At 38.0% G+C, this 25141-nt stretch overlaps 1 protein-coding gene across 4 annotated transcripts; it reads right to left on the reverse strand.

The window, feature by feature from the left end:
- Nucleotides 1–444: 444 nt before the first annotated feature.
- Nucleotides 445–21474, reverse strand: PLEKHF2 (pleckstrin homology and FYVE domain containing 2). 4 transcript variants are annotated; one of them, XM_089898884.1, is made up of 3 exons: nucleotides 21362–21449; nucleotides 12468–13637; nucleotides 445–3060 (listed from the first exon to the last, which is right to left on the reverse strand). In XM_089898884.1, exon 3 carries the CDS (start codon nucleotides 3044–3046, stop codon nucleotides 2297–2299), a length of 750 nt encoding a protein of 249 aa, XP_089755010.1. In that variant the 5' UTR covers nucleotides 3047–3060; nucleotides 12468–13637; nucleotides 21362–21449; the 3' UTR covers nucleotides 445–2296. The 4 variants fall into 4 exon arrangements, with proteins under 4 accessions (XP_089755010.1, XP_022440467.1, XP_089755011.1 ...); XM_022584759.3 differs by lacking the exon at nucleotides 12468–13637 and having other exon boundaries at nucleotides 21362–21474; XM_089898885.1 differs by lacking the exons at nucleotides 12468–13637; nucleotides 21362–21449 and adding an exon at nucleotides 18504–21201.
- Between the last annotated feature and the right edge of the window lie 3667 nt (nucleotides 21475–25141).

The raw sequence follows: 25141 nt of genomic DNA on the forward strand, positions 1-25141 counted from the left end.
CAAAGGCATGAATTCCTGTGTTAAGGTGTATGTATTCAATTTAATATTTTTCCTTGGCATCTACAAAGTTTTGCTTCCTTTATGCCAATAGTTATCAATTTGGTTAATGTACTGGGGATCCAGTACAGTCCAAGTAAATTTCATTCAAGAGAACAGCATGAGAAACTGGCACCAAAATCATTTCAGGTTTATATATAAGATTTATAAAAGCTTTAAAAATTACGGAAAAAAAATTCTGGAAGAAAACACAGCTTGGACTCTATTTGCAGGTAAACTCTATGAAAAGGAGGCAGTTTCTGTTCACTGCTCTACTCCTAGTGCCTAGAACAATGCCTGGCACATAGAAGGCACTCACAGCTGCTGAAATGAGGTAAAATACGCATAACATCTCCATTAACCTTAGCAAGGGGTAAAAAATCTTCAAGTCACAATGTGCACAGAAGGTAAGTTGTAAAATATTTTTTATTGTAAAAACAGAGTCAATAGAGGTTGACAACATAAATGTTATCTCAGAACGTTTCCCCTTGGTTCCTGAATTTGCTAGGTTCCTATGTATGAGCAAGTCTCCATTAGCACTTCTCAGATTTCACGGTCCTTTTTGGATATTTTATTGATTGTATGTAAATATTGCTTAGAAACAAAAGTCCATATGATATTAAAACAAAACAAAAAAAAACGTGTTGTGCCTTTCTTTCACATTTCCTACAGGGAGATCTATATATCTCAGGTGCTTTCACAATTTAAAAGTAAAGTTAGTGCCTTAACCAAACCAAAGAATCCTCCATCACAAGTTATTAAATCAAACCTCTCATGACATTTGCAATATATCCAGATTTAAAGATTTTAAAACAAAAGAATTTAGAATTTAAAACAAACTTCAGGCTGATTTTTCATATTTGAAAGACTACAGTTATTTGCAGCATACAAATGGAGAGAGTAGTGCAAAATGCATCAAGTTTTATATGATAAATATACTTTCAACCTAATGGCTGCCTCAAAAGCAAAGAGTGAAAAATTACCTCTTCTTAAAAGCAATCTAGACTGCCTCAATAAAGTTCACAATTTAGAAAGATCAATTGCTACTCTATTTCCATAGATTGCAAAATGATTTCAGAAACAGATTAAACATACAACTGTTTTACAAAAATAGAAATATTGTTTGGGACTTTACAAAACTTTATAAAATATAACACTATATTTGTAAATTCAAGATAGTTTCACACTGAAAGAGAAAATACTTCCACAGATATGAAGTCTAGTCAAACTTAACTGGTCTCTCTTGACCATTCTCATACATTATATCTTCCAAATCTTCAACCTAAGTAGATCTGTGCTCTAGCATGAGGTTTTTTTTAAGAGATTGTTTCATTTCAAGAAGTTGTATAAGATTTTTCATTCTAGAAACAATGTTAAAGCAGATGAATTTATACCTAAAAATATGTCTTACTAAAAGTAGCAATAATGCAATGACAATTTGTATTTGATAAATTTCAAACCAAATTCCCCAGAATGACAATTATAATTTGATACCTACAAAAAGTAAAAATATACAATAATCACAACTATTTTATGGAAAAATATTCATATAGAATAAAGAACCTCTAAATTTAGTTATTTGTAGCTGTCAAATGAGAAGTATTTTCTAATTACACCCATTTATAACATTCATTTTACACCTCAAAGAGCACCAGTGTATTTTTAAAACAAACTAAAAAGTGAGACGGTAGGGGCTTATTACATGCAACAGTGCTATTATGATAAGGCACCACCTGGTATATGAAAAAGCCAAACAGAGTATTTCCAAAGCATGTATTTCTGTTACTGGTGTCTTAACCTTTAGATAGGATGGTTAGAAAAAAGCTAATAACATTATTAACTGACCACATCACACTCCTTTTTCCATCATTCTTTGCTTTTAGTTTTTCCATATAACAGAACATATAATAAAGAACAGTGTAGTACATGTTAAATAAACATCGTTTCCCAACCATTCAAGAAAATAGTCTAGAATTAAAACAAGAGTAAGAAACCAAAACTTTATCTGATATATTCGCAACAGTCTATCCCTGTAGAAGAATAGGGAGCTGGGGGAGGTGAGAGAGTGGCAGCAGCAGTTGGGGCTGGGGGATGGTAACAGGACCTATTTTCTATAGAATATATTGAGGCACATAGGTTATAAGTTTCTCAGGCAAATTCATGGCTAGAGCAAAACTGACAGAAAGCTCAGGATTTTACATTCCCCCCAGAGCTGATTTCTCAGATAGTCACATCTGATTAAATATTTCAAAATACGCCTCTAGTCACTGCTATCATCATCGTCATCGTCGTCAGACACATCATTTAAAGTAGACTTCAATGACTGACTGTAAGAGTCCGATCTAGTAGGCTGGCACGTGGCCATGTCCCCAGCAGAAAGCAGGTCATAGCAGAAGTCACAAATCCTCACAGGCTTAGAGGACTGGCTGGGAAGAAGAAATCTCTTTTCAGAGCAGGGCCCACAGACAACAAAACCACATTTGCGGCAGTGGTGACGACGATTAACAGGTGTGAATTTTGCTTTCTGACAACGCATACATACAGTTGCCTCAGAGTCAGGAACCCAGACAGCAGCATGTTCATTACTGGGTGTCTTCCCACTTTTGGAGAGCAAATCAGTAACACATTTATTTATGTGATTCATCCATTCTGATTTCTCAGTGGCAGTGGCAGCATAAACTGCAAACGATTTAGTTGGTGTCTTGATCAGCCATCCATTCCTCAAGTCTCCCTCATCCTTGATAGAATCAATTGTGACATTTTCCAGGGGAATAATGTGTTGTTTGTTATATTTTTTCTTCTGGATGACAATATTGCCATATACAAGAATATCATTAAATAAGAAAAACTGCCTTGCTTTAGGCTTTTTTCTGCACAACTTAGTCAATACTCCTTCTCCAATAAGAACCCGTCCAGGTATAGTTAAGGGTTGGCCAGCTGCTCCAAAACAGTTTTCTACTATATTTATACGTCTAGTATTTGCTTCACTGTTTGCCAAGCGATCCACCATCTTTTGCTAATAGCCTTAAAAAAGAGAGAGAGAGAAATCAGCACACAGAAATTATAAATTCATATAAGTTAAAAAAAATTATACAATCTAAATTTAATCTAACAAATCATTACTTCTACCCAAAGGCAAAATTCCCCAATTGTTTCCCTCTAAGATAATCACTAAGTATACCAAAAGAGCTAACATCTCCCAATTTTTATAATCATCAAAAACATTTATTAACCATCTCCACATAGTATCATTAGCAGGTATTTATAAAAGTATAAACTTCTTACAGACATAAAACAACAAATAATTAGAAAATGAATATAAGCCATCAGCTACATGAAATTTAATCTCAGAGGGATTCTGAACAAGAAGGCCAAATATTATGTAAGAGAAACAACTATGATTTTTCCAGTAGGCTCTATTACCATTGAGCTAAAGCCTCAATCCTCTCACCTGGATTACCAGAATCGTTTCCCAACACACCTTACTGCCTTAGGTCTTGCCCCTTAAATCAATCTTCAGGCAGTGATCTCTCAAATGCAAATCTGACCACATCATTACTCAAGATTATTCCCCTTAACCTAGAAAATGCAGAATCTTTAACATGGCATTTAAGGCCCTTCATTATCTGGTTCTTGCTTATCTTCCCAGACTCATCATAGTCACTCTTTACCTCCAATGTTACGTTCTAAGAAAACCCTACCACTTGTAGTCCATTTCAATCATACGTATCTTCTCTCATGCTCTTGTATCCTTTACTATCTACTACCCTCAGCTAACTCTTATCATCCTTCAAGACTCAGTTTAGTTTATCACACCTACTCCAAGAAGCCTTCCTTAAACTCTGTTAGGCTAAACACCTTCCTCTGTGCTCTTCATATTCCCTGTACCTTCTGGACTCACTCTTACCGAAGGATTGAAATCTGTCTTCTCCATAGGCTGCAATGGAACCTAAAAGGCAGAGACCATCTGATATCTATCTTTGAAACACACAGTGTCTGGCATAGTAAAAGTGCTCAAAAAGGCTGACAAGAACATCTTGGCAATGTGCAAAAAACCCACATTAATCTAGTCTTAAATGATCAAAGATTTAATCTCTAGATCCAATATTGACTTCACTCAAGTCCCAGAGTTGTGCCTATTTCAGACCACTAACCCAACAATACCATGCTATAACCAAATCATACCAGAAAGGAGAGGAGCATTTAAAGAGTAAGAGCATAGTTTAAGTTCCAGTATTCAGCTCACAAACTGATGAGACTGTAACCCTTCTTGGCCTCCATTATAAAGGATACAACAATTCTGATTATTCCTGAATTCTGTCTCTCCCCTAATCCTGGGTCCTTATAAAGCCCTCTTGCCTTCCACAAGGATGGACTCTGCCCTGAAAGTTGTTCCCAAAAATTAATATGACAACACATGGCTCCGAAGTGTGATGGCCTCTCTTTCTAATTAGGGCAAATCTGCCAGCCAATTAAAAGTCTACTGCCCTATGCACAAGTGCATCACAGAAGAGAAAATTTAAAAAGTAAACATGAAAAGAGGCTCAACCTCATTCATAAATAAATGAATAAAACATTAGGATATGTTTTCATTCATCAGATTAACAAAAATTTTAATAATTTCTTAAGATGCAGTAATACTGAGGATATAGGGAAACAGGTACCCTCATACACTACAGAAAATATGTGTACCCACTGATCCAGGCACTCAAAAGATATGTACAAGTATATTCAACACAGCACTGTCTGTAACAGAAAAAAACACTGGAAAAGCTCCAACTGTTCATCAAGAGGAACTGGTTGAACAATTTACGATACACCCTTAATAATATGCTAGATATCTGTTAAGAATATGATAGATCTAAATACAGTGATATAGGAAAATGCTCAAAATATTGATATCTAGGTGGGGAGAGTTGAACCTAATGATCTCATTTTTGTTTCAAATACATACCAAATTTCATCAAATCTAAGATGCTATTGATTTTAAGACACAGCCTCATTTTATGTGCTGCTGAGAAAGAAAAATGCTGCCAATTAAATCATGGCAAACTCTTGATTATATGACATCCCAATTTTAGAGACATAAAATACAGTAAAACATGTTCATCTTTAGACTCAACGAAATATGGTATAAGAGCATAATATTAGACACTAGTATGTAAAATTAGAAAACTATATACCATAATATCAAGAATGGTTATTTATCTCTGGGAAGTAAAATTATGGATAACTTTTCATACTTTACATGATAGTCAAACATTCAACAAGTGTTTGTTAGGCACTGATCTGGGTACAGGACAAAATAATAAACAACACAGGCAAGGTCCCTGCTCTTTAAGGCTTACATCCTAGTTGGGGGGGAGGCAAACAGAAAACAATCGAGACCCAAGTAATAATTAACATTGTAAGTTTTTAAAGTGATTTTTTAAAAAATCCACTGGGACTACTCAGTCTACTCAGACTGGATGGCCAGGGTATCTAAAGTGGTATCTTTTCAGCTGATAGGGCAGAACCAGATATATGCATACATGAGGGATGAGGATGAGGGAGAATATTCCAGACAAAAGGAAAAACTACAAAGGTCCTAAGGCAAGAAATACGTTGGCACCTGTGGAAAACTGAAAGTATCTATTTATTCCCACCTGAATCAACTACTGATTCTACTCATTATACATTTATTAATCAGCTCATTTGCAATGCAAACAGGTTTCCTATTATTGCTACTACTGGAATTAATACCACCACAAATTTGTGCAGTGCTTTTCACATTTATTATCTTCTGACTTTAACTGTCTCAAACTGCTGTGAAGTTTTTATCTCCCAAAGAATCATCTAGTAATATTAGCTGAAATGTGAGCTGAAGGAGAAACTAAGGCACAAATAGAGAGATTCAGGCAGAACAGCCTGGAATTAACTCTACTCACTGGGAGCCCAAGCAAGAGCTGAGCACTTCACATGTATTACTGTATTTCCTACCCAGGGCAACCTTATGATAGATAATGCACTCTTAGCTCCAGTTTATAGATGAGCAAACTGACATAAAGGAGTTAAGTACCATGCCCAAGGCTGTCACAGAACTGAGGCTCAAAGCTGATTCCTCCGTGCTGTTACCAGTGTATTATGGCACACTGATTATTCCTTAAGGCTCCACTAACTCTATATATAAGAACTAAGAAAGCTATTGCTAACCTCTGGACCTTCACTGCAAACCTTAAAAATACTGAAGATAAAAGAATGCTAACTTGAGCAAATAACCTGAAAGGATAAGTCATCATGATTTATTTAGCCAGTCTTCTGATAATGTTTCACTGTTCAAATTCTGCAATACATTAAGCCTGAATCCCTGTTCATAAATCTTTCGCCCTGTTTAAATATGATGCAACAAAAGTGAAGTGTGGGGCATTTTTTGTGTGTGTGTGTGTGTGTGTGTGTGGTATGCGGGCCTCTCACTGCTGTGGCCTCTCCCGTTGCGGAGCACAGGCTCCAGATGCGCAGGCTCAGTGGCCATGGATCATGGGCCCAGCCCGCACCGGGGCACGAACCCGTGTCCCCTGCATCGGCAGGCGGACTCTCAACCACTGCGCCACCAGGGAAGCCCAAGTTTGGGGCATTAACTGGTATTTGGCTGGAGCAAATAGCTTTCAAAGTTTGACAGTGACGCTGATAAGAAATATATTTCATACTGCAATGTTACAAACAATATACAATTCTACGAATGATGTATTCTAGCATCTTCATTTATTTTAATGATAGTTGCAGCCCACTTGACTTCAGCAATGGATTGTGACCTATATTTGAACATCAGTGAGCACAAAGAACTTAAGGCCTTTGGCCTTAAGCAATCTTTCCATTATCCCTGCTGGTCCTAAAATGTTTTCAGTATGTGTCTCACAAGATAAAGAAAGGAAGCACTGATTTTGAAACCCCAGGAATACACAAATGCCCCCCACACACACACACACGAGAAAGAGATGGTGGGGGCACAAAAGGGAGGGGCTGAGAGAAGGGAGATTAATCAAAAATGAAATCAAAGTACCACCATTAGCTGGATTACTTCCAGACATCCCAAAGCAAGGCTCTTAATAAACTGGATTTAAGGCATTACCCTTTAGCCCAGGGCCTAAACAGGACCCTTTACTTTCCTCCAAAGTCCAAATCCAAATCTACCACCTGTACAGTGAGGTGCCCCAAGCAGTAAGAACTCTCAAAGACTTCTGTGAGAGTATTAGAATACAAGAATACTGGGGCTAGCCAAGGAGTGAGTCCCTGGCATATCTGCATGAAAAGAAGCAGAAGACAACTATAAAATGTGGCCCAACTGGACTTCTGTCTACTTTTCTTAGGAAGGAATATCAGTGAATACAGTAAGAGCTAGGAAGAATGCTTCCCCATCTTCTGGCAGAGATGACTTCTTTAGGATAGATTCCAAGAAGCAAAATTACTGGGTCAAAAGGCACTAATGTTTAAAGCTCTTGCTACCTTTTTCAAAATTTCCATTCTGAAAGGTAACACCAATTTACCAAGCAGCACAATGACTATATCCATCCTACCTTGTTTCACACAGAGTATTTTCCTTTAAAAATTTCAGCAAATAGAGTAGATTTTTTTAAATGGTATCTCATTTTTATTCATTTTTTACTTCTCTTTTATTCATTATGTTTATTTATTCAATAACTTTATTGAACACTTTCTAAACGCCAGACATTATCCTTTTCCTCTTAGAGCTCAGAGTATAGTGGAGGAGAAAGACAGTAAGTAAGTAAACCAATAGGTGATTCCAAAAGGTGAAGTGCAATGAAGGAAATCAGCAGTGTGCCAAGATATAGGGAAAAACTCATTTACTGAGTAGTTCAAAAAGACTTCACTGAGGTGGTGCTACACACTGGGTCTTAAAGGATGAGGAGTCAGCCTTGCAAAGGAACTAATACTATGGACAAAGGTCGTAAAACAGGAAAGAACAGTACTTTCAATTTAACTGAATATTTTATTTCATAGCTACCTCGTGAGACCAGCTACTTTCTAATGTGTTTAGTAACTTGTATTTCTACACTCATATATTTAGGTTATTAATCTATATGAGTATATTACACATAAAGTCTATTAACCCAGTTATTTCATTGCTTTTCCTAGTATATTAAGCTGTAATTTTGTTTATGGTGTTTGACACAAAAGGAGTTTTATTTCTTAAGTAGTTACACTTACAGATATTTTCCTTTGTAATTTTTTTCCCAATGACTGACTCCTAAGTTTCCCTTATCCAGATATCGGATGCACCTATTTATTATTCTCTATGGTTTAGGTTTTACATTTAATTCTTTTATCCACCTGAAATTTATTCTGTCATAGGTAAAAACCCTTTTTCCTTTTCAAATATTTGCATTCTAAAGGAGCTAACTGCTCCAGAATCACCAAATACTGTGTGACCTCAGATTTCCTCACTTATAAATGGAAATAATAATAGCAGCTATATCGGGGGAGGATTAAATGAGATAATGCATACAAAATGTTCAGCAAGTAGTCAACATGTGGTAGCTATTATTTACTGGTATTAATAATCTAATCTGCTTTATGACACTCTATTATATTAAATTTTTATATAGTATTATAACACTGCTTCTGGGCTGTCTGGTCTAATCCATTAACCTGTTTTATAATTCTTTTGTCAGTACCATGCACCTGGTAAAACTAGACTATTTCCTATTACTTAACCTTTTAAATGTTTTACCTAATCTCTTCTGCTTATTTGTCCAGATGACATCTACTTAGAACAGTGTTTCCCAACCTTAGTTGCCTGGAACCACAGGGAAACTCTTAACCTTTAGTATACCATAAAAAAATAGCCATCCCAATTTACTCTCTGAGTCCAAAATACCCTTTTTATTTACTTTTAATATTTTAAGCCATTTTATAACTAATTTACAGAAACAAGAATAAAACGAATAGTAAAAAACAATAACTTTAAGAACAATCTTTATAAAAACTGAAACACAGCAAATTTCTTATTCTACATTCCTGTTACTGAAGGTATGTAGATACAATAGTATCCTTTAAATGCAACTAACTGCTCATAAGTTGTCATGCATGAATTTATATTTCCATTTCTGTTTTTAGGAATATTGTTTACTAATTAATTCTGAGTTTGAGAAAACTCATCTAGAAAATCATCAACTGAAGGCTCATTGTCTGAGATTTCACTTATAATGTTTCACCATCATTATTAGTTTAAGTGTTGCTGTTTCTTTGCACTCACCCTGTGACTTGTCTAATAGTTCTGAAATGTCTAGCTTTGCTCATTTTTTTCTTTGTCATTAGATGAAAAATGAAAAAAATCTAAATTCTCAAATATGCTAAATGAAAGCTTAAAATAAAAAGACTAAGGATATCTCCAAACTGCTTTCGTATCTTTTTGAAAGATGATGCAATACTTTGGTTAATGTAATAATAAAACTGAAAAATGGTGCAATAGTGGTGATTTATTTTATCACTGCATCATCCTTCCAGGCAATTACATCACTTCTATTTTCTTCTTTTTGGTTAAATAATTCCTAAGAAAATAAAATAGTAAAATGCTTCAAGATATAGGAAAAACAAGATCACTCACTAAAATCCTATAATATATCTTAGATTTACACATGTCCAATGAACCCATATGGTAATAACAAGCTATGTTTTTTAATACATAAATTTCCTTTTTGTTTTGAAAATCTCTAAGAAATAATAACAAAATATCAATCACTACAAATAATTAGAACTGCTTAAAATATCAATAGAAACTCAAAATACAAAACTGAGACCAATAGGTTGTGATGATAGATATTAAAGGTTAAGAAATACTGATATCTAGATCCCTCCCTCCAGGATGTTCTGATTTTACTGGTCTGGCCTGGGTACTGGGACACTTTAAAGTTCCTCAGGTAATTCCACTGTGCAGCTAAGGTTTAGAACCATTTCCAATTACAATAAATAAGTGAAAAAAATAGAGACCAAATCCACTGAAATTTTGGTGAATTCATATTACACTTGTAGTGTTCCTAGCAGGTTGATACTATCTCTTCCCAAGGTTTCAAATCTTGTTTAATGGCCCAGTAATTTTGTACATTTCTTCTCACAAGATTGTTACATTACTTAAATTCAAGTATCTCCTATCTTTTGTTGATATTTTGAATCTAGTCTCTTTTCCACATTATATTTTCTAATTCATTACTACTACTGATAAGAAAACTACTAATATATCTGTTAGTTTCATCCCACATCCAGCCACTTCAGAGAACTCTACACATGCAACAGTTTTCCAACTGATTTCCTTCAGAGAACTCTACACATGCAACAGTTTTCCAACTGATTTCCTGTCTTCTTTTCCAACAAATGGTGTCTGGCAGCCTTAATTCATAGTTGAAAATGTAAGAACCACAGGAAAAGCATACCAAAAACAAAACAAAGAAACACTCTTAACTTTTATAAAGACAGCTTTATATGCCAATTTTTAAAAATTAAACCATCCAAGTTTCAAGTTATCTCCTTCACAACTGTAGACAAGAACTACATTTGCATCGTCCAAGTTCCACACTAGTCTTTTGGTAACATCTTGTTTCTAAAGTTAATATGTTCTTCAATGGAGTGTCTACCACCTGTTAAAAATGTAATACTAGAAGAGGCAAAAACTCTTTTTTAAAAAGAGTCAGAATGCTATTTACAATTGAGAAGAGAGCCCAACTGTCACAGAATACTATGGCCCAGTTCTTCTTACTGAAAACCAATACTTCTATCTCATCCCTGCAGGTGAGTTTAAAACAAAAAAATCACCTAATTAATTTCTTACACGTACCCAAGACATCTGATATCAGTGAGCTTCAGTATTCAACTCTGCATTATAATGGAAAAAACAATAAACTATGAACCAAAAGACCTGGATTCTATCTAATCTCAGCTCTGGCACTAAATAAGAGATTTCATACAAGCTACCTAACTGCTCTACACACACACACCCACACACCCACCAGCTACCACCTTGAATAAAATAATCTGCAAGGCCCTTTCTTGTCTTTAAAATAAGAAATTTCATACAAGCTACCTAACTGCTCTACACACACACACACACACACACACACACACACACACACACACCAGTTACCACCTTGAATAAAATAATCTGCAAAGCCCTTTCTTGTCTTTAAAATAATGAACTCTGATAGTAGATGGGCCATAGTTCTGGTTTACTAAGACTAAAAATTAATTTTTAATCAAACTTTTGACTATGTCTTAATATCAATTGATTTTTTAAAATCTGTGTTACTGCTGAATTAAGACTAGAAACTGTAAAAGGAAAAGGAGAGACAAACAGGAAAGTGGGGAAAGAAGAGATTTTTTTTTAAAGCAGCAAGAAACTATCAGAGGTACATCCTCCCTGGGCAAATGTGTAGGTATTAGAACAAACTACCCCTCTCTCCCAATGCACCTAAGTCAAATGAACAATTATTCTAAGCACCTACCATATGCAAAGGACAGAGCAGTTTTTACTTTCAAAAGTTCTATAATTTAGTAAGCATAATAATAATCAGGAAATTCTAGGAAATTCTAAAGACTTTCAATAAAATACTAGAAGAATAACACAAAGAAGAAATACTTGAACATTTAGCAAATTAAATTTGGAATTTTAGAAAATTTAAATATTCTATCAATAAGAATAGACAGTTTTTCCCTCCCCTTTCCACTAGCATTTCTGCCACTGTGGCAAACCAATTATACAATATGTACTGCAGAAATCAGTAGTGATCAAGGAAACATTCATTTCTTAGATAAGAAAAAAGAAAGGAACAATCTTTTATATTAATTTTAAACTCATAAAGGTGGATTGATAAGAACTGAAACTTCTAAACTTTGAATCACATTTACAGAGAGCCATAGTAATTTGTTTTATATCTCTTGTAGGCACTAAATTTGCCTATTACTTTAAAGTAGACCCAAATGCACTATACTACAGGCTTAACCAAGAAAGGAAAAAGAAAAAGCATTTACTCAACACCTACACGTGCTAGGCACGTCCACATTTTTCTATTTCATTTAATAATCTCAATTTTGTTAAAATGGATAATCATATCCATTTTACAAAAGACTAAATTGAGTCATGGACTAGTTAAGGAATTTTCCCAGTCGCACAGCCAGTTTTGTAAAAAATGCATGTTCTTTCCATTATACTTTGCTACCTTCAGAAATAAATATTCCAGAAATATTTCACTCATGTGGACCTTATTAGGTATTTGGAGAAAGCCACTGATGACACAAAAATCTTAAAACACACGGTAATAAGTAGAACATATGCTGAAAATAATTCTTCAAACACTAAAAGGAAGTGAAAAGTAAAGTAATGACTAATTTAGGGTGTTAGTAAACGCAGTTTCACATAGGTTAGGCTTGATAGAGAAACTCACCATGGTATACAAAGAATGACTAAGCCACAGTTGAAGTGTTTTTTTTTTTTTTTTTCCCTGTACGCGGGCCTTTCACTGTTGTGGCCTCTCCCGTTGCGGAGCACAGGCTCCGGACGCGCAGGCTCAGCGGCCATGGCTCACGGGCCCAGCAGCTCCGCGGCATGTGGGATCTTCCCCAGACCGGGGCACGAATCCGTGTCCCCTGCATCGGCAGGCGGACTCTCAACCACTGAGCCACCGGGGAAGCCCAAGATTTTTAAAAATTAATTTAGAAAACCAGAACAGTCACATTGGGAGTTTTAAAAAAAGGTCTTTAGAAAGAGAAAGAATACGAACCTCAAGCTTGAAACAAGTCCTCTAGTCTTCAGCATTTAAACCATGCCACACAAGGCAAGATTAATATTCTTTAACTACAGCTATGCTCAGGGAACTCTCTATTAACAACCAAAGGTTCCCTGGCCAACGGAATTAATTCCAAAATCCTTAACCTGGTATTCAAAGCCCTTCAGTCAAGCCCCAGCCTACCCAGTCTATCTTTTCAGTTTTACCTCTTTCTGTATGTTCTCTTTGTTATAGTCAAACCAGACTACTAGCTATTCCCAGGTTATGCTCTGAGCTTCCTCTCCTCTACCTGAGCTCAGTATGTCCTTCCCCACTTGCTGTTCTGAAATCTTACCAGTCAGTTCAGTAACCTCATAGGCACATATTGTTTACCTTTAAATCATCATACCATTTTACCTGTACCATTTATGGCACTTATATTCTATTACATTGTTTTTTGTTTGGTTTTGGTTTTTTTGGCTGCGTTGGGTCTTCGTTGCTGCACATGGGCTTTTTCTAGTTGGAGGCTACCCTTCGTTGTGGTGCACAGCCTTCTCATTGCGGTGGCTTCTCTTGCTGTGGAGCACAGGCTCTAGGCGCGTGGGCTTCAGTAGTTGTGGCACGCAGGCTTCAGTAGTTGTGGCTCGTGGGCTCTAGAGTGCAGGCTCAGTAGCTGTGGCACACGGGCTTAGTTGCTCTGCGGCATGTGGGATCTTCCCAGACCACGGCTCGAACCTGTGTCCCCTGCATTGGCAGGCGGATTCTTAACCACTGTGCCACCAGGGAAGCCCTCTATTATGTTCTATAAAAACTTGTATACCTGCTTATTCCCAACAGATTTGGAGGTTCCTGAAAAAAAGAAGATCATTTCCTACAACTTCGTATTCCCAACAGCACCTACAAAATTGCTTGCATATACATGCCATCACTGTGCACTGAGCAGTTAAAAGTAGCAGCAGCTTCTTGACCTTGAGTTTTATGAAAATCAAAGACTTCATTTTTGACATCCATAGTACTAATTTTCACACAAAACAGGAACCACACCCTTCACTAGGCCCACAGATTTTAAATTTACAAGCAAATGTTCTCGTCTATTTAACTATAGTATCTAACTGTGAATTCTAAGTATTGAGCATAGCAGATCCTGTTTTTAAAATCTCAATCTCAAGATAATATATAAAAATGACTTCTTCTCTTACTGAAAAGCACAGCTGTTTAGTTAGCAAATAAAAAATGATGGTGTATGCGTATTTTCAACATCAACAATATTCAGATAAAAAACTTCATCATTTCAAAAAGTATTTGTACAGGGGCAGCTGTACAGTGCTGACAGCTGTTAAATCATTGTATAATATTTGAAAAATAAAGCTGGTACCCATCACATCCCTAACAAATTTTCTTTAGTATTTTTCAAAGCAGTTACAATCTACTCACTACGTTCAAGACTTTATGCTTTGTGTTAAAGGGAAAACAAAAATGAACCAGACACTGGGAATTAAGACATGTTCCCACAAGGTTTTAATAAAAAGCACAATGAAATAAATACTATAATAAAAACGTTAAAGCGGTAAGGAAGAACGCAGCAGCTGAACACTTGAAACAGGTTCTGAAAAATACACTGAAAACAGGTTGTGAACTTCAAGAGGCAAAAACATGATACGTAAAGGCATAAAGCTCTGCAAGTAAAAATGTGTTTTTAAAAAGTTACATGTACAGCTGCAGAAGAGGCTGGAGAAGAGATATTTAGTAGAAAAACGGGAGAAAAAAATAAGACAAGAGATCTTCTTGGTTCCTGAGAGTTCTTTTTGAAGCTCTGGAAAGGAGTGGCCTGATTTGATCTGGATTCTTCTAAGATAACTGTGGAAACAGTGAAAGATTTCAGGAGGGAGAGACTGAAAGGACCCAGCTGAAAAATTATTGCAAAAGTAAAAGGGAAAGTTGATGAGAGTCTGAAGTTTGCAACAGGAAAAGAAAGAATCAGTAATGTTCAGGATTGCCATAACTAAACTAGATGTGGAAGAGTAAAATTGAAATTAAATCCCTGGGTTTTTAGTCTAAGCAATATGGAAGCTAGTAAAATCAATAATTTTCAATGAATTTCACGTAGCAAACATTTACTGATTACTTACTCCATACAAAGATAGAAGTACTCAAAACTAACAATCTTTGTGAAGGAGGACAGCCATATACCCAAGTTTATACACACAAGTATATATAATTCATGTATTATACATTAGGGTGTGTTTCTATAGGAAAGAGGATAATGGAAGTAACTGATAAGGAAGGAAACACAAAACAAAACAAGAAAGTGTTTGGTACTCATATAGTATGCTATGAACTAAGGAATATGATTACCTCAATCTGTGCACTCAAAATCTAAAGGAGCAGAGGAGAAACAAACCAAAAACATAAAATTTTTTTTAACTAAAAAAAATAAAAAGAGTGATGAAACCTTAGACCAAAGAGTGTAGTTGGGAGGTTAATTTTGACCAGGGGGAATATTTAGGAACAACTCTTAAATGTCTAGAAATTCAAGCTGGGCCTTAGAGCAAAAGTAGTAGGTCAAACTATTTAGGGGAGAGGGAGAGAGATAGGAGATGATGGTGTACAAATACAATATATTCCCCAGAGAGGAAATAATTGAGTCCAGGCTGAAGGAGGTAGGACGTGGAGAATGTATAGTGGTAAACTAGAAACCTGGCAAGATAGGGAAGAGCCAAAATGCAGAGGAAAGTAAGCATCACACTCAACAGTTTAGACTTCATTGTAGAGGCAATGGGAAGACCAAGGAAAATAGGAAATAGGAAAATATTAATAAGTCCACAGAAGCAGAACACAGGATGAACTGGAAAGACTACCAAAGAAGCAAAACTGGAGGCAAAAAAAGCAGGAGCATATTACAGTAGTCTCTAAGTGAGAGGTAACAAAAGCCTAAGCCACAAATTTGACAGCAGAAATAAAAAGGGGAAGATGGAAGTAAGAGAGATTACTGAGGTAAGGCAGAAAGGATTTAGGAACCAACTGAATGGGTTTGAAAGTGAGTGTAAGACGACTTCAAAGGTTTAAGCATAATCCATTGGGTAGATCAGATGCTAGTTTTGTTTCAGGAGGGGAAGAAATCAGTCTGGGGCATACTTATCTTGAAGCACCTTCAAGGTATACACAAGACAAACATCTGTCAGACAAACAGACACCCCAAGATGAGCAGGGAGCTCCAGGACAGAAAGAGATTTCAGAGTTATCTGTGAAGAGATGATCATTGATGCTGTGGAAGAGAGGAGAGGGCAGAGGACTAAACTTTGGGGAATGCCTAGTTGAGAAAGCAGGAGGAGAGAAAAGGGGAGACAAGAAAGCATAAAGCACCTTTTCAACATGCTTTCACATGTCTCCCAAGTCTCAGAGACTAAATGACCTCATTGTGCCAAAAGGTCACAATAAGCAGTGAAACGTGGGGAAAAAAATCAAGGACTGAAGGTAATGTACAGTAATATTTCAGAAAGCACTGCCCTTTGACCCTGGAATTTTTAATCACAGAAATTTATCCTGAGAAACAAACTCTTGGGGTTGCGGGGAAGGGAGGCTGTACTGTAAAGTTTTCCCTCTGGCATCAAGTCTAATAGTGAGAGACAGAACTTAAATTTCTAGCCCTAGAGAGGAATGGCTAAATATAACATTAAAAAAAGCCAAATACCATAAAAGAAAATATTTTACCACGTAAAAATTTTAAACTTCAACACTAAGAGGAAAAAAGCCTTAAAGTTAAAGAAAAAGTTGCACAATATGACAAAGGGTCAACATTTTTAATATATAAAGGGCTCCTGTAAATCAATGAGATAAAAGGAAAATATCCCAAAAAGAAAAATGGGTAAGATACAAATGGCAATTTCCAAAGGAACAAATGAAAATGACCAGTAAATGGAAAAATGTTGGCTCTCAGTGCTAATCAAAGAAATAAAATTTAAATGATGTATTATTCACCTCTCTAAGATGTGGAAAAAATAAGCACTCATATTCTTGAAAGTATACACTGGAATACCCTTTCTAAATGCCATTTTTGGCAATATAATCACTTTAAAAAGTTTACACAACAATTCTACTTCCAAGAATATATGCAAAAAATAATTAGACCAGTGTACAAAGTTGTTCACATGAAGACATTCACTGTAACTTTGTCTATAATGTTGAAAAGTCAGAATCAATCTAAATGTTCAACAACAGGACATTAGTGAAGCAAATTAGGGCATATCCATATAATGGATTTTTAGATAGCTTTTTGGAGAACACAGATTAATATTTAATGTGGAAAATTGTTAAATATGGCAATTCATTAAAAAAAGCTTTTAAACAGCACATGCAATATAAAAAAATTTTTTTTTAAAGTCTGGAAAGACACCCACCAAAAATTTAGTACTGGTTATCTCTAAGTACTAGGGTGAAATATTTTGATATTGCCTAATTATTTTATATTGAACACATATTCTCTCATAGACAAAGAAAAAAGTTTTTAAATTAACAAAATGCAAAGAATGTTGAGAAAAATATAATAAACACAAAGTTACAGGTATAATTAATAAAAATATAACCAAAGAATACAAAAATCTTTTTTATTTTTTTCCCCAACCACTGTTTAAATGAAACAAGTATAAAGAATTAAGGATAGTTCCGCTTATGGAAATGGAAAGGAAAAAGGGATTTAAAAAGTTGATGGAAAAAAGAAAACAGAAAATTCACATCATAAAAGCCATAGAAGGAAGCAAGGTCATCTGTTAAGAGTCAAGCATTTCAAGATTGGGGTTAGCAACCTAAGAGTGAAAAGGCAACAGAGAAAATGAGTCAACTTTGGGATAAGAAAGGATTAGAAAGGAACTAGTACACAGGCAGCTGGAAAACAAATATTTAACAGTCACCATAGATGTGACTTTTTTCAGGAGTGCTACGCAGGGACAAAAGTAGAAAAAGTAAAAGGTGATATTTACAAGTTGAGAACTGACCAGTTATATACAGCAAAGGTCGAGGAGAGGAGGACTATGTGGTACTAGTGGATTCACAGTATATGAACTATAGAGTTCAGGACTGGAAAAAAGTGAGAAAACTAACAGCATAGGAGGGACTGCAGGTGACGATGAGAACAAAAAGCTGGTTCATAGTTATGATGGAAAACAGGCCCCTGAATCACCTCTGGTCACAGATTAAGACCTGAGGTCTAAATGATGATAAGGTTAAATAACACAGGCATCCATGTAGGTTGTTAATGCAGAGTGGAGACAGTTGCCACCGGGCTTAGTGAACTGTAGTTGCAAATGTGGCCTTTCTGTTCTGAAATGAAGGTAACTTATTTTAACTTCTGTGCACGTCACTTTCCTCTAATGCAAATTCATTCTTTCTAACCTGAAGGGAATTTGGCTGGCACTTAACCTCTCCCTGCACTTTATTCAACAACAAAATGAAGAGAATAAGGAGATGGGAGGTTGAATTAATGGTTCTCAACCCTGACTGCACATTAAAAGAAACAAACAAAAAACTGGCAAAGCTACCTATGCTTTGACTCCAAACGCAGTAACTGTGATTGATTTGCTCAAGGGTGGGGTTCAGAAGCTCCTCAAGGAATTCTGATGTGCACCAAAGTTGAGAACTGAAGTATGTATTTCTAAAGGTTGCTTCCCTTTTAAAATTCTATAATTAACTGCCACTCTGCTCATTTGCTAATTAACTTACTGAATATCCTGCACCAGCACTTCCACAAACATCGTAGTAAATCTTCACAACACTGTTAGGCAAATACTTCTGTGTCCATTTCACAAGTGAGTCCAGTGAAGCTTAAAGAAGTGAAGTGACTTGTTCAAGAGTCACAAGCTAGAATGGAGCAGACCTAGAATTCAGGTTTGGCTTGCTTTGGTTCCAATCCACCCTACATACAACTTGCTTTCTCTAGCACTCACAGCAACTACTTGAATGCCTTCTATATTCTCTCCCAGGACCTCCCAAACTGAGCACAGTTTGTGGTTTACAGAGTTATTGGAGAGAAAGTTATGGGGGCAGGGAATTAACCCCAAATTCTACAGTAATTTCATTACAGAACGCCACCTAGTTTAAGTTTTGCAACTTAAAACAGCACTGTGAGAGTATATCTACAAAGTCTATTTTATTAAGCCAGCATACACCTTGCTATTAAAAATGCAGCTGGTGGTACAAAGCTGGTTCTCAAAGATAAACTTATCAATAGAAAAGCAATTGTTGTATGTTTTCCAATAAGCAAGGCATTCTAAAACAAAATTCTAAGACAATTCTAGCAAAACGATAATTGGTAGAGAAATGAGAGTTGCTCTATCAAAGAGCTTAAATGTATAAATATGACCTTCAAAATTTTCAGGCATTACCTCTACTTCCATTCAGTGCAAATACTAAATACAGTTGCACTTTAAAAGTACGATTATTATCCTTTTGTTAACCCACAGCTGCTGCTTTTTTGTTGATTATACTTCAGTCCATTATCTACTTGGAAATTTCATAACATTCAAGTTCTGTATCCCCAGTCCAAAATTAATTGAGTTACCAAGGTAAATCCCCCCTCCCAAAAACAATCAGAGAAGATTTAACTACTTATGCCCATGGAAAGTACAATTTAACAAGAAATTCATGAAGTATATTTACAAGAAACATATGTGTATTCATCCATTCAAACCCTTCCTGAACATCTTCTATATTCTTGGGACGCTGGGGATGAAGAGGCAAGTTAGACCTCATGTAATGCCTGCCGTCAAGGAGGTGCCATGACAGATAAATGTTACATTTACTGAGATGCAATAGGATAGATAAGTGAATTATTCTCGGGGAGAAAGGGGGGGTGGGATAAGGAGAACAGGGCAAAAAAGCTTCAAAGAGTATATGCTCAAGTGAGTATTTTTAAGAGGAAAAATTTCCTTGTAAATCAGGAAATTTCCTAGGAAATACTCTAGGAAATATATATGCTGAGGAACTAAATTAAAATCAGAAAGAGCAGCTAAGACAGAGGAACCAAGGTGGACACAGACTGCACCACAGGAATGAGTTATGTACCCTGCAAAGTTATGCTATTAAAAAAAATGAGAAGGCTTCAGTCATAAGACCTCAGTTAAATACCAGCTTGGCTGCTAGATTTGTGAAGTTGGTTAAATCACCTCATTCTCGGTAACTCTTACATCCAGAAAAATAAATATGTATAATGGCAATTACCTGACAATGAAGCAAAACAAAAAGAAAACCCTAAGAAAATTAGCAATCAAATCTGAGAAGCTATATTTTTACCTACAGTTCAAGAAGAGAAATTCTCCAAGACATGTTGAAGGGTTTATCTTATTTGTGGTTAAGAGTGCTTTCAGTACAATTAACAGAATTTGGAAGCTCAGATGCCTTTATTAAAACTAGTAATTAACATTCATTTACTAGGGTGATTCAAGATGAATCTTTTTTGATGCCTTCCTTGGTCAGTACACCAGGTTTTATTTTTTGAGGCGATTACATGTGCTTTCCAAATAAGTAACTTAATACCATTCACCTCCAACGCTGTGAGGACCCGAAACGATTTAAAATAGAAGCCTTCGTTAATACTGAATTAACCTCAGGACCCCATGAGCTACCAGAGTACAGAAAAATGTAAATGCTCAAAACAAGGTAGGCATGCACCTTTAAGGAACTAAAGTGAAGGAAAAAACTTCGCAATGTCAAGATCACTTCACCTTATTCCTAAGCGAACAACACATGCCTTTAAGTCTCTCAGTGAACGTTCGTGTCTGTCTTTACTGAATTTTTTTCAGTAACGTACCAAAACACAACAAAGAAGGTATTTATCAGCTTACATACTTTGTGAGTCTATGAATTACACAGAAGGGCTTGGTTATCTGTAACCTTAATACCACCCATTATTCCCACCGCACACTCACAAGTTACTGCTACAATGTACTAAGAGCGCGCAGGGGTATTCAAGACACATGAACAGCAAGCTCTCGGCCTTCAATAAAAATTTTAAAGGAAAACTAAATTCGTCAAAAGACCATACGACTTTAAAAGACTCCAAATAAGTAAGGCGTTAGAGCCAGCGCTTCTATCAGAGCAAATTCTGCGGTGCCATTTTTTGCCCGAAATCACATAAAAATGTTGTTCAAGTTACAACATCCCTGATGCCCAGACCCTGCAAACTTTTTGGATAGAAAGATGTTGGCACCCTAAGACGCCGGTGGCCACGACTGGACCCCAGTCCTCACGCCTCACTTCTCGCCCGACCTCGGGGCCCCCTTCGCGCGTCCGCCCGGCCCCCTCCCCGCGGCCCCGTGGACTGGACGAGCACCGGCGCGGCCCTGCGGGCTGCCCTCAAGCCCGGCGGGCGGGCGCGGCTCCCCCAGCGCGAGGGGAGCGGCCCGGGAGCGCCCCGTTTCTCACAGACCCCAACATGGCGTCGGTCGCCGCCGCCCGAGACGACGACACCTCCCCGCGCCGCCGACGGCCCGGGGACCGCGGTGGGAAGCGCCCAGAAAGTTTCGCTTCTCCTCTCCCGGCCCGCCAGGGGCCGCCGGACAACCAACCCCGGCTTCACCTACCCGGCCGGGCGCAGAAGGCGGCTGCAGAGAAGGTCCGACTCCTCCTCGTCCCGGGCGCCGGGCGCAGACTCTGCTTGCTCCCCCGCCCAAGCCTCCCAGGGTGTGCAGCCAGCGGCCCCGCGCAGCCGGCGCGATCCGGACTCAGGTGACCCTCCCGCCCCTCCAGACGAAACCCACAACGGCCGCCGGAGCTGGCCTCTCCCCTGCGCGCGCACGGGCGCGCCGCCACCCACACGCCAGGCGCGAGCGCGCGCACGAGCACACCCACACCGCTCGCTCTCCGCCCTTTCTTGCCTGTTCCCTCGCCCCGCCCGGGCGGCCCCGCGCGACGTGCTCGAGGGGGCGGGGCCACCGCGGAGGCCACACCCACCTGGGCAGCCGGGGCGTGGGGTTGGCTCTTCCGCGCCGAGTGGGGTAGTGGGTCCTGGAGCTGATTGAGTGCACGTGGCACGTCTTACCTGGGTTGCCTCGCGCGGGCAATCCCTTAGAAAGGATTGTTCATCTCACCAAGAAGGTCTTAGCGAAGCTGGAAGAATGGAAGGAAAGCTGGGCCCCCTCTCCCCCCGCCACCGAACGGGCCTCCGCGGGGAATTCAAGAACTTCCCGCAGCCGGGAAATAAAAGCTTTGGACTTAAAGCGTCGGGGCAGACATTTGTTTGCTACTCCCACTTAGCACGGCGTTCCTTCCCCGTCACATCTTCCACTTGCTTTCCCTAAAAACCCTACCACTTGAAACAGGGAGCTGCGGCTGCAACACATACCCCACGTACTCTGCACAGCCTTTTAAGTGATGTCTTTATTCCCGGACTTAGAACCCCGGTCTTCCCAAAACTTTTCTCTGACGCCGCAAGCCTCATCTACCTACTTCACACACCTGGAAACAGTAATGATAGTATATAAGGTTAAACCTGCCCTTCTTCATTTATACCACAGCTAAGCGCGCTGGTGGGTACGTGGAGAGATATTAAAGATGCCTAAAGTAGACAAGGAATGGTGGGGGGAGGGGACAGCATATTCACTTCAAGCAAAAAGTGTATAGGCGGAAATTAGATTTGGGTAAATTTTCTTTCCTATTGATCTATTATTTCAAGATTTTGAAATAATACCTTTTTTTTTTTTTTTTTTTACCTTTGATTGTTCCTGAATTAGAGCCGCCAGCACCCACCTAGGGAACATAAGCAGGTCTTGGTTCCAACCAACCTTCTTTTGGTCTGGGATTCTACCCCCACCAGGTCTGCAGCCTCCCATCTTCCCCTGGTCAATATCTCAGAAACAAACAAATGTTTTTTAAAAATTAGTAACTAGAACAAAACTGGCAAGGATGATTTTTTTTTAATAGGAAAACAAAATCACCGTCACAGAAATCTTTACATGTGTTAGCTATAGTTGTCTCTGTAGACAAGTACAAACGTCCCCAGGACTCTCATCTCAATCGTCTCCCAACTTCATTTAGCCTCATCCACCTCTCCGTACAGAACAGCAACTGTCAGTGGAAGAAAGGATGGACTTGATCATCTCCAAAATCCCTTTAAAGTGTGAGATTAGGAATTGCTATGCCTGACTGGTTGTCAAAGGTCTAGTCTGGAGCAATAGTCACCAAACATTTTTCATCACCCACCTATCAGTAAAAATGTTTGGCCTCTCCCACCTCCCAGTATACGTATTTAGCTTATCCTAAAAGGCATGGACTTAGAAGCCAAAATGACTACTCAAATTTTTGCTTTGCTGCCAGCTACCTGTGTCCTTGGCCACATCCAAATTTTGCCTTAGTTTCTTCATTTGTAAAATGAGGATAATTAAAGTATCTACCCCACAGTGTCATTATGAAGATTAAATGAGTTAATATTTGTAAAGCATAGTGCCTGGTAGATGGTAAGGGCTATATAAGTGTTAAATACATATATAATTAATTATGTATAAAATAATATATGTAACATATGTGTGCATATATGTATATACACACATGTCTATTATAATGTTGATGTAAAACAAATAGATTGCCAGTTATTTCTCCAGTAAAAATAATTGCAGTTCAGGGTATGCTACCATGGCAAGGCACCTGCAAGTCTCCCCCCCCACACACACCACCAGTAAGGAGAGAACTCTTTTAATGAGGGGAAAAGGAACTTCGGAGGGCTAGAGTAAACAAAGAGTCCATTGGAGGAATTGAGAGTTCCAAGTACAGGGGCTTTTCATTGGTAGAGTTGTGACAACCTCTCATTGGCTGAGCTCTTGCCAGGCAAGAAGAGGAAATCTTTCTTCCTTTTGGTCTCTGCTACTGTCATAGGGCTTAAGAGCTCCCTCTTCTGGTCTCCTGACTCTATATTAATTGAGGTTTCTGTTTATTAATTTTTATGATATGCCTAATATGTTAGGTACATTAAAAACATATTCACAAAATATCAGAAATAATGATTTAAAACATACGTGTGTATGTGTGTGTCTGTATGTTTTCTTTCTGTACTCTGCATATTCTGTACCCTCCTTGGTCTGTGTGTACCCCAACTTAGAGCCTATTGACAAACACAGTATTGACGAATACAGTAGCCATTAGCCACATGTAGTTACATAAATTAAAATTTTAGTTCCTCAGTCATACCAACCACATTTCAAGTTCTTAAAGGTCACATGACTAATGAACAGTTCAGATATAAAATATTTCCATCACTGCAGAAAGTTCTACTGCGTAACACTGACAAAGCTGAAAAAAACAAGGGACTCAGGCAGTAGGATCAACTCCTGACTCAAACCTGTAACTGTGGTACCATGTTCAAATCAAGTGATAAGACCTCTCTCTGAGCCTCACCTCTCTACAAAGTGAAAATAAAAATAGGAACTACCTCATGGATTGCTGAACAGAGGAAATGAGATAAGGTGTGTAAAGTCTTTGGCAGACTGCCTAAAACATAGAGGAACTTGAAAATGTTAGTAAAATTTGAGTTTAACCCAATTCTATCCATATAAGCCTGAAAGACAAAGATCTTGTTATTGTCCTTGACTCTAGTGAGTAAGTTTTTCAAGGATATGTATTTTGGAAAAGACAAGAGTTTGGTTAACTTTTAGTTGAAAACAGAGCATTCAGAGAAAGATGGCAAATACCTGGATTTCAGTTACTGCTTGATTTCTTTGTCCTCCTCACCCACAACCCACGGACAGACCCTGGTCTTCTCCCAGTCGCGCCCATCTCAGCGAAATGGCCCTGCCATCCACAAACCCGATGAGTCATCACTACCTCATCCTCTTTCCCATCTTCTTTATCCAATCCCTTTGCCTCCAAAATATTGTAGGATCTACCTCCAGAACACTTCATCTGATCTCTTCACTTCTTGTGTCCGCTCCACACAGGGGCAATAAAGGCTTGTGTCACTCCCCACTGAGGCTGCCATATACAGTGGTACAGGTTGTAGTAGAACAACCTTATGGAAGAGTGCCTCTCACAGTGAAGCATTGTAAACTTTACATTTATCACAGATATTCTTTGGCAGGTGTCAGTGAAGTGCCTTGTTGTAATAAAAGTATTTTACAACAATTTTCCAACAAGATGGAAATGCCTTGAGGAGTGGATACCTTTTTCTAATTTGCCCAAAGGTGCCATATGGGGTAGTAACATTTCTACTTCACTTAGAACAAAATGGCAGCTCATCACCAGGTCCTTTAAGGCCTAGCAGAAGCCAGCTTCTGTCATCCTCTCCACCTTAAGATGATGCCACAGTCCACCAAATTCCAGTGACGGTGACCTTCTGTCATTTTGAAAATATATCATGATCTTTTCCACTGTTG

This window comes from Delphinapterus leucas, chromosome 17, assembly GCF_059928025.1.
Source record: "Delphinapterus leucas isolate spDelLeu-1000000601 "Yukka" chromosome 17, BTC_Dleu_Yukka2, whole genome shotgun sequence".
In the NCBI taxonomy this organism is placed as follows: Eukaryota; Metazoa; Chordata; class Mammalia; order Artiodactyla; family Monodontidae; genus Delphinapterus; species Delphinapterus leucas.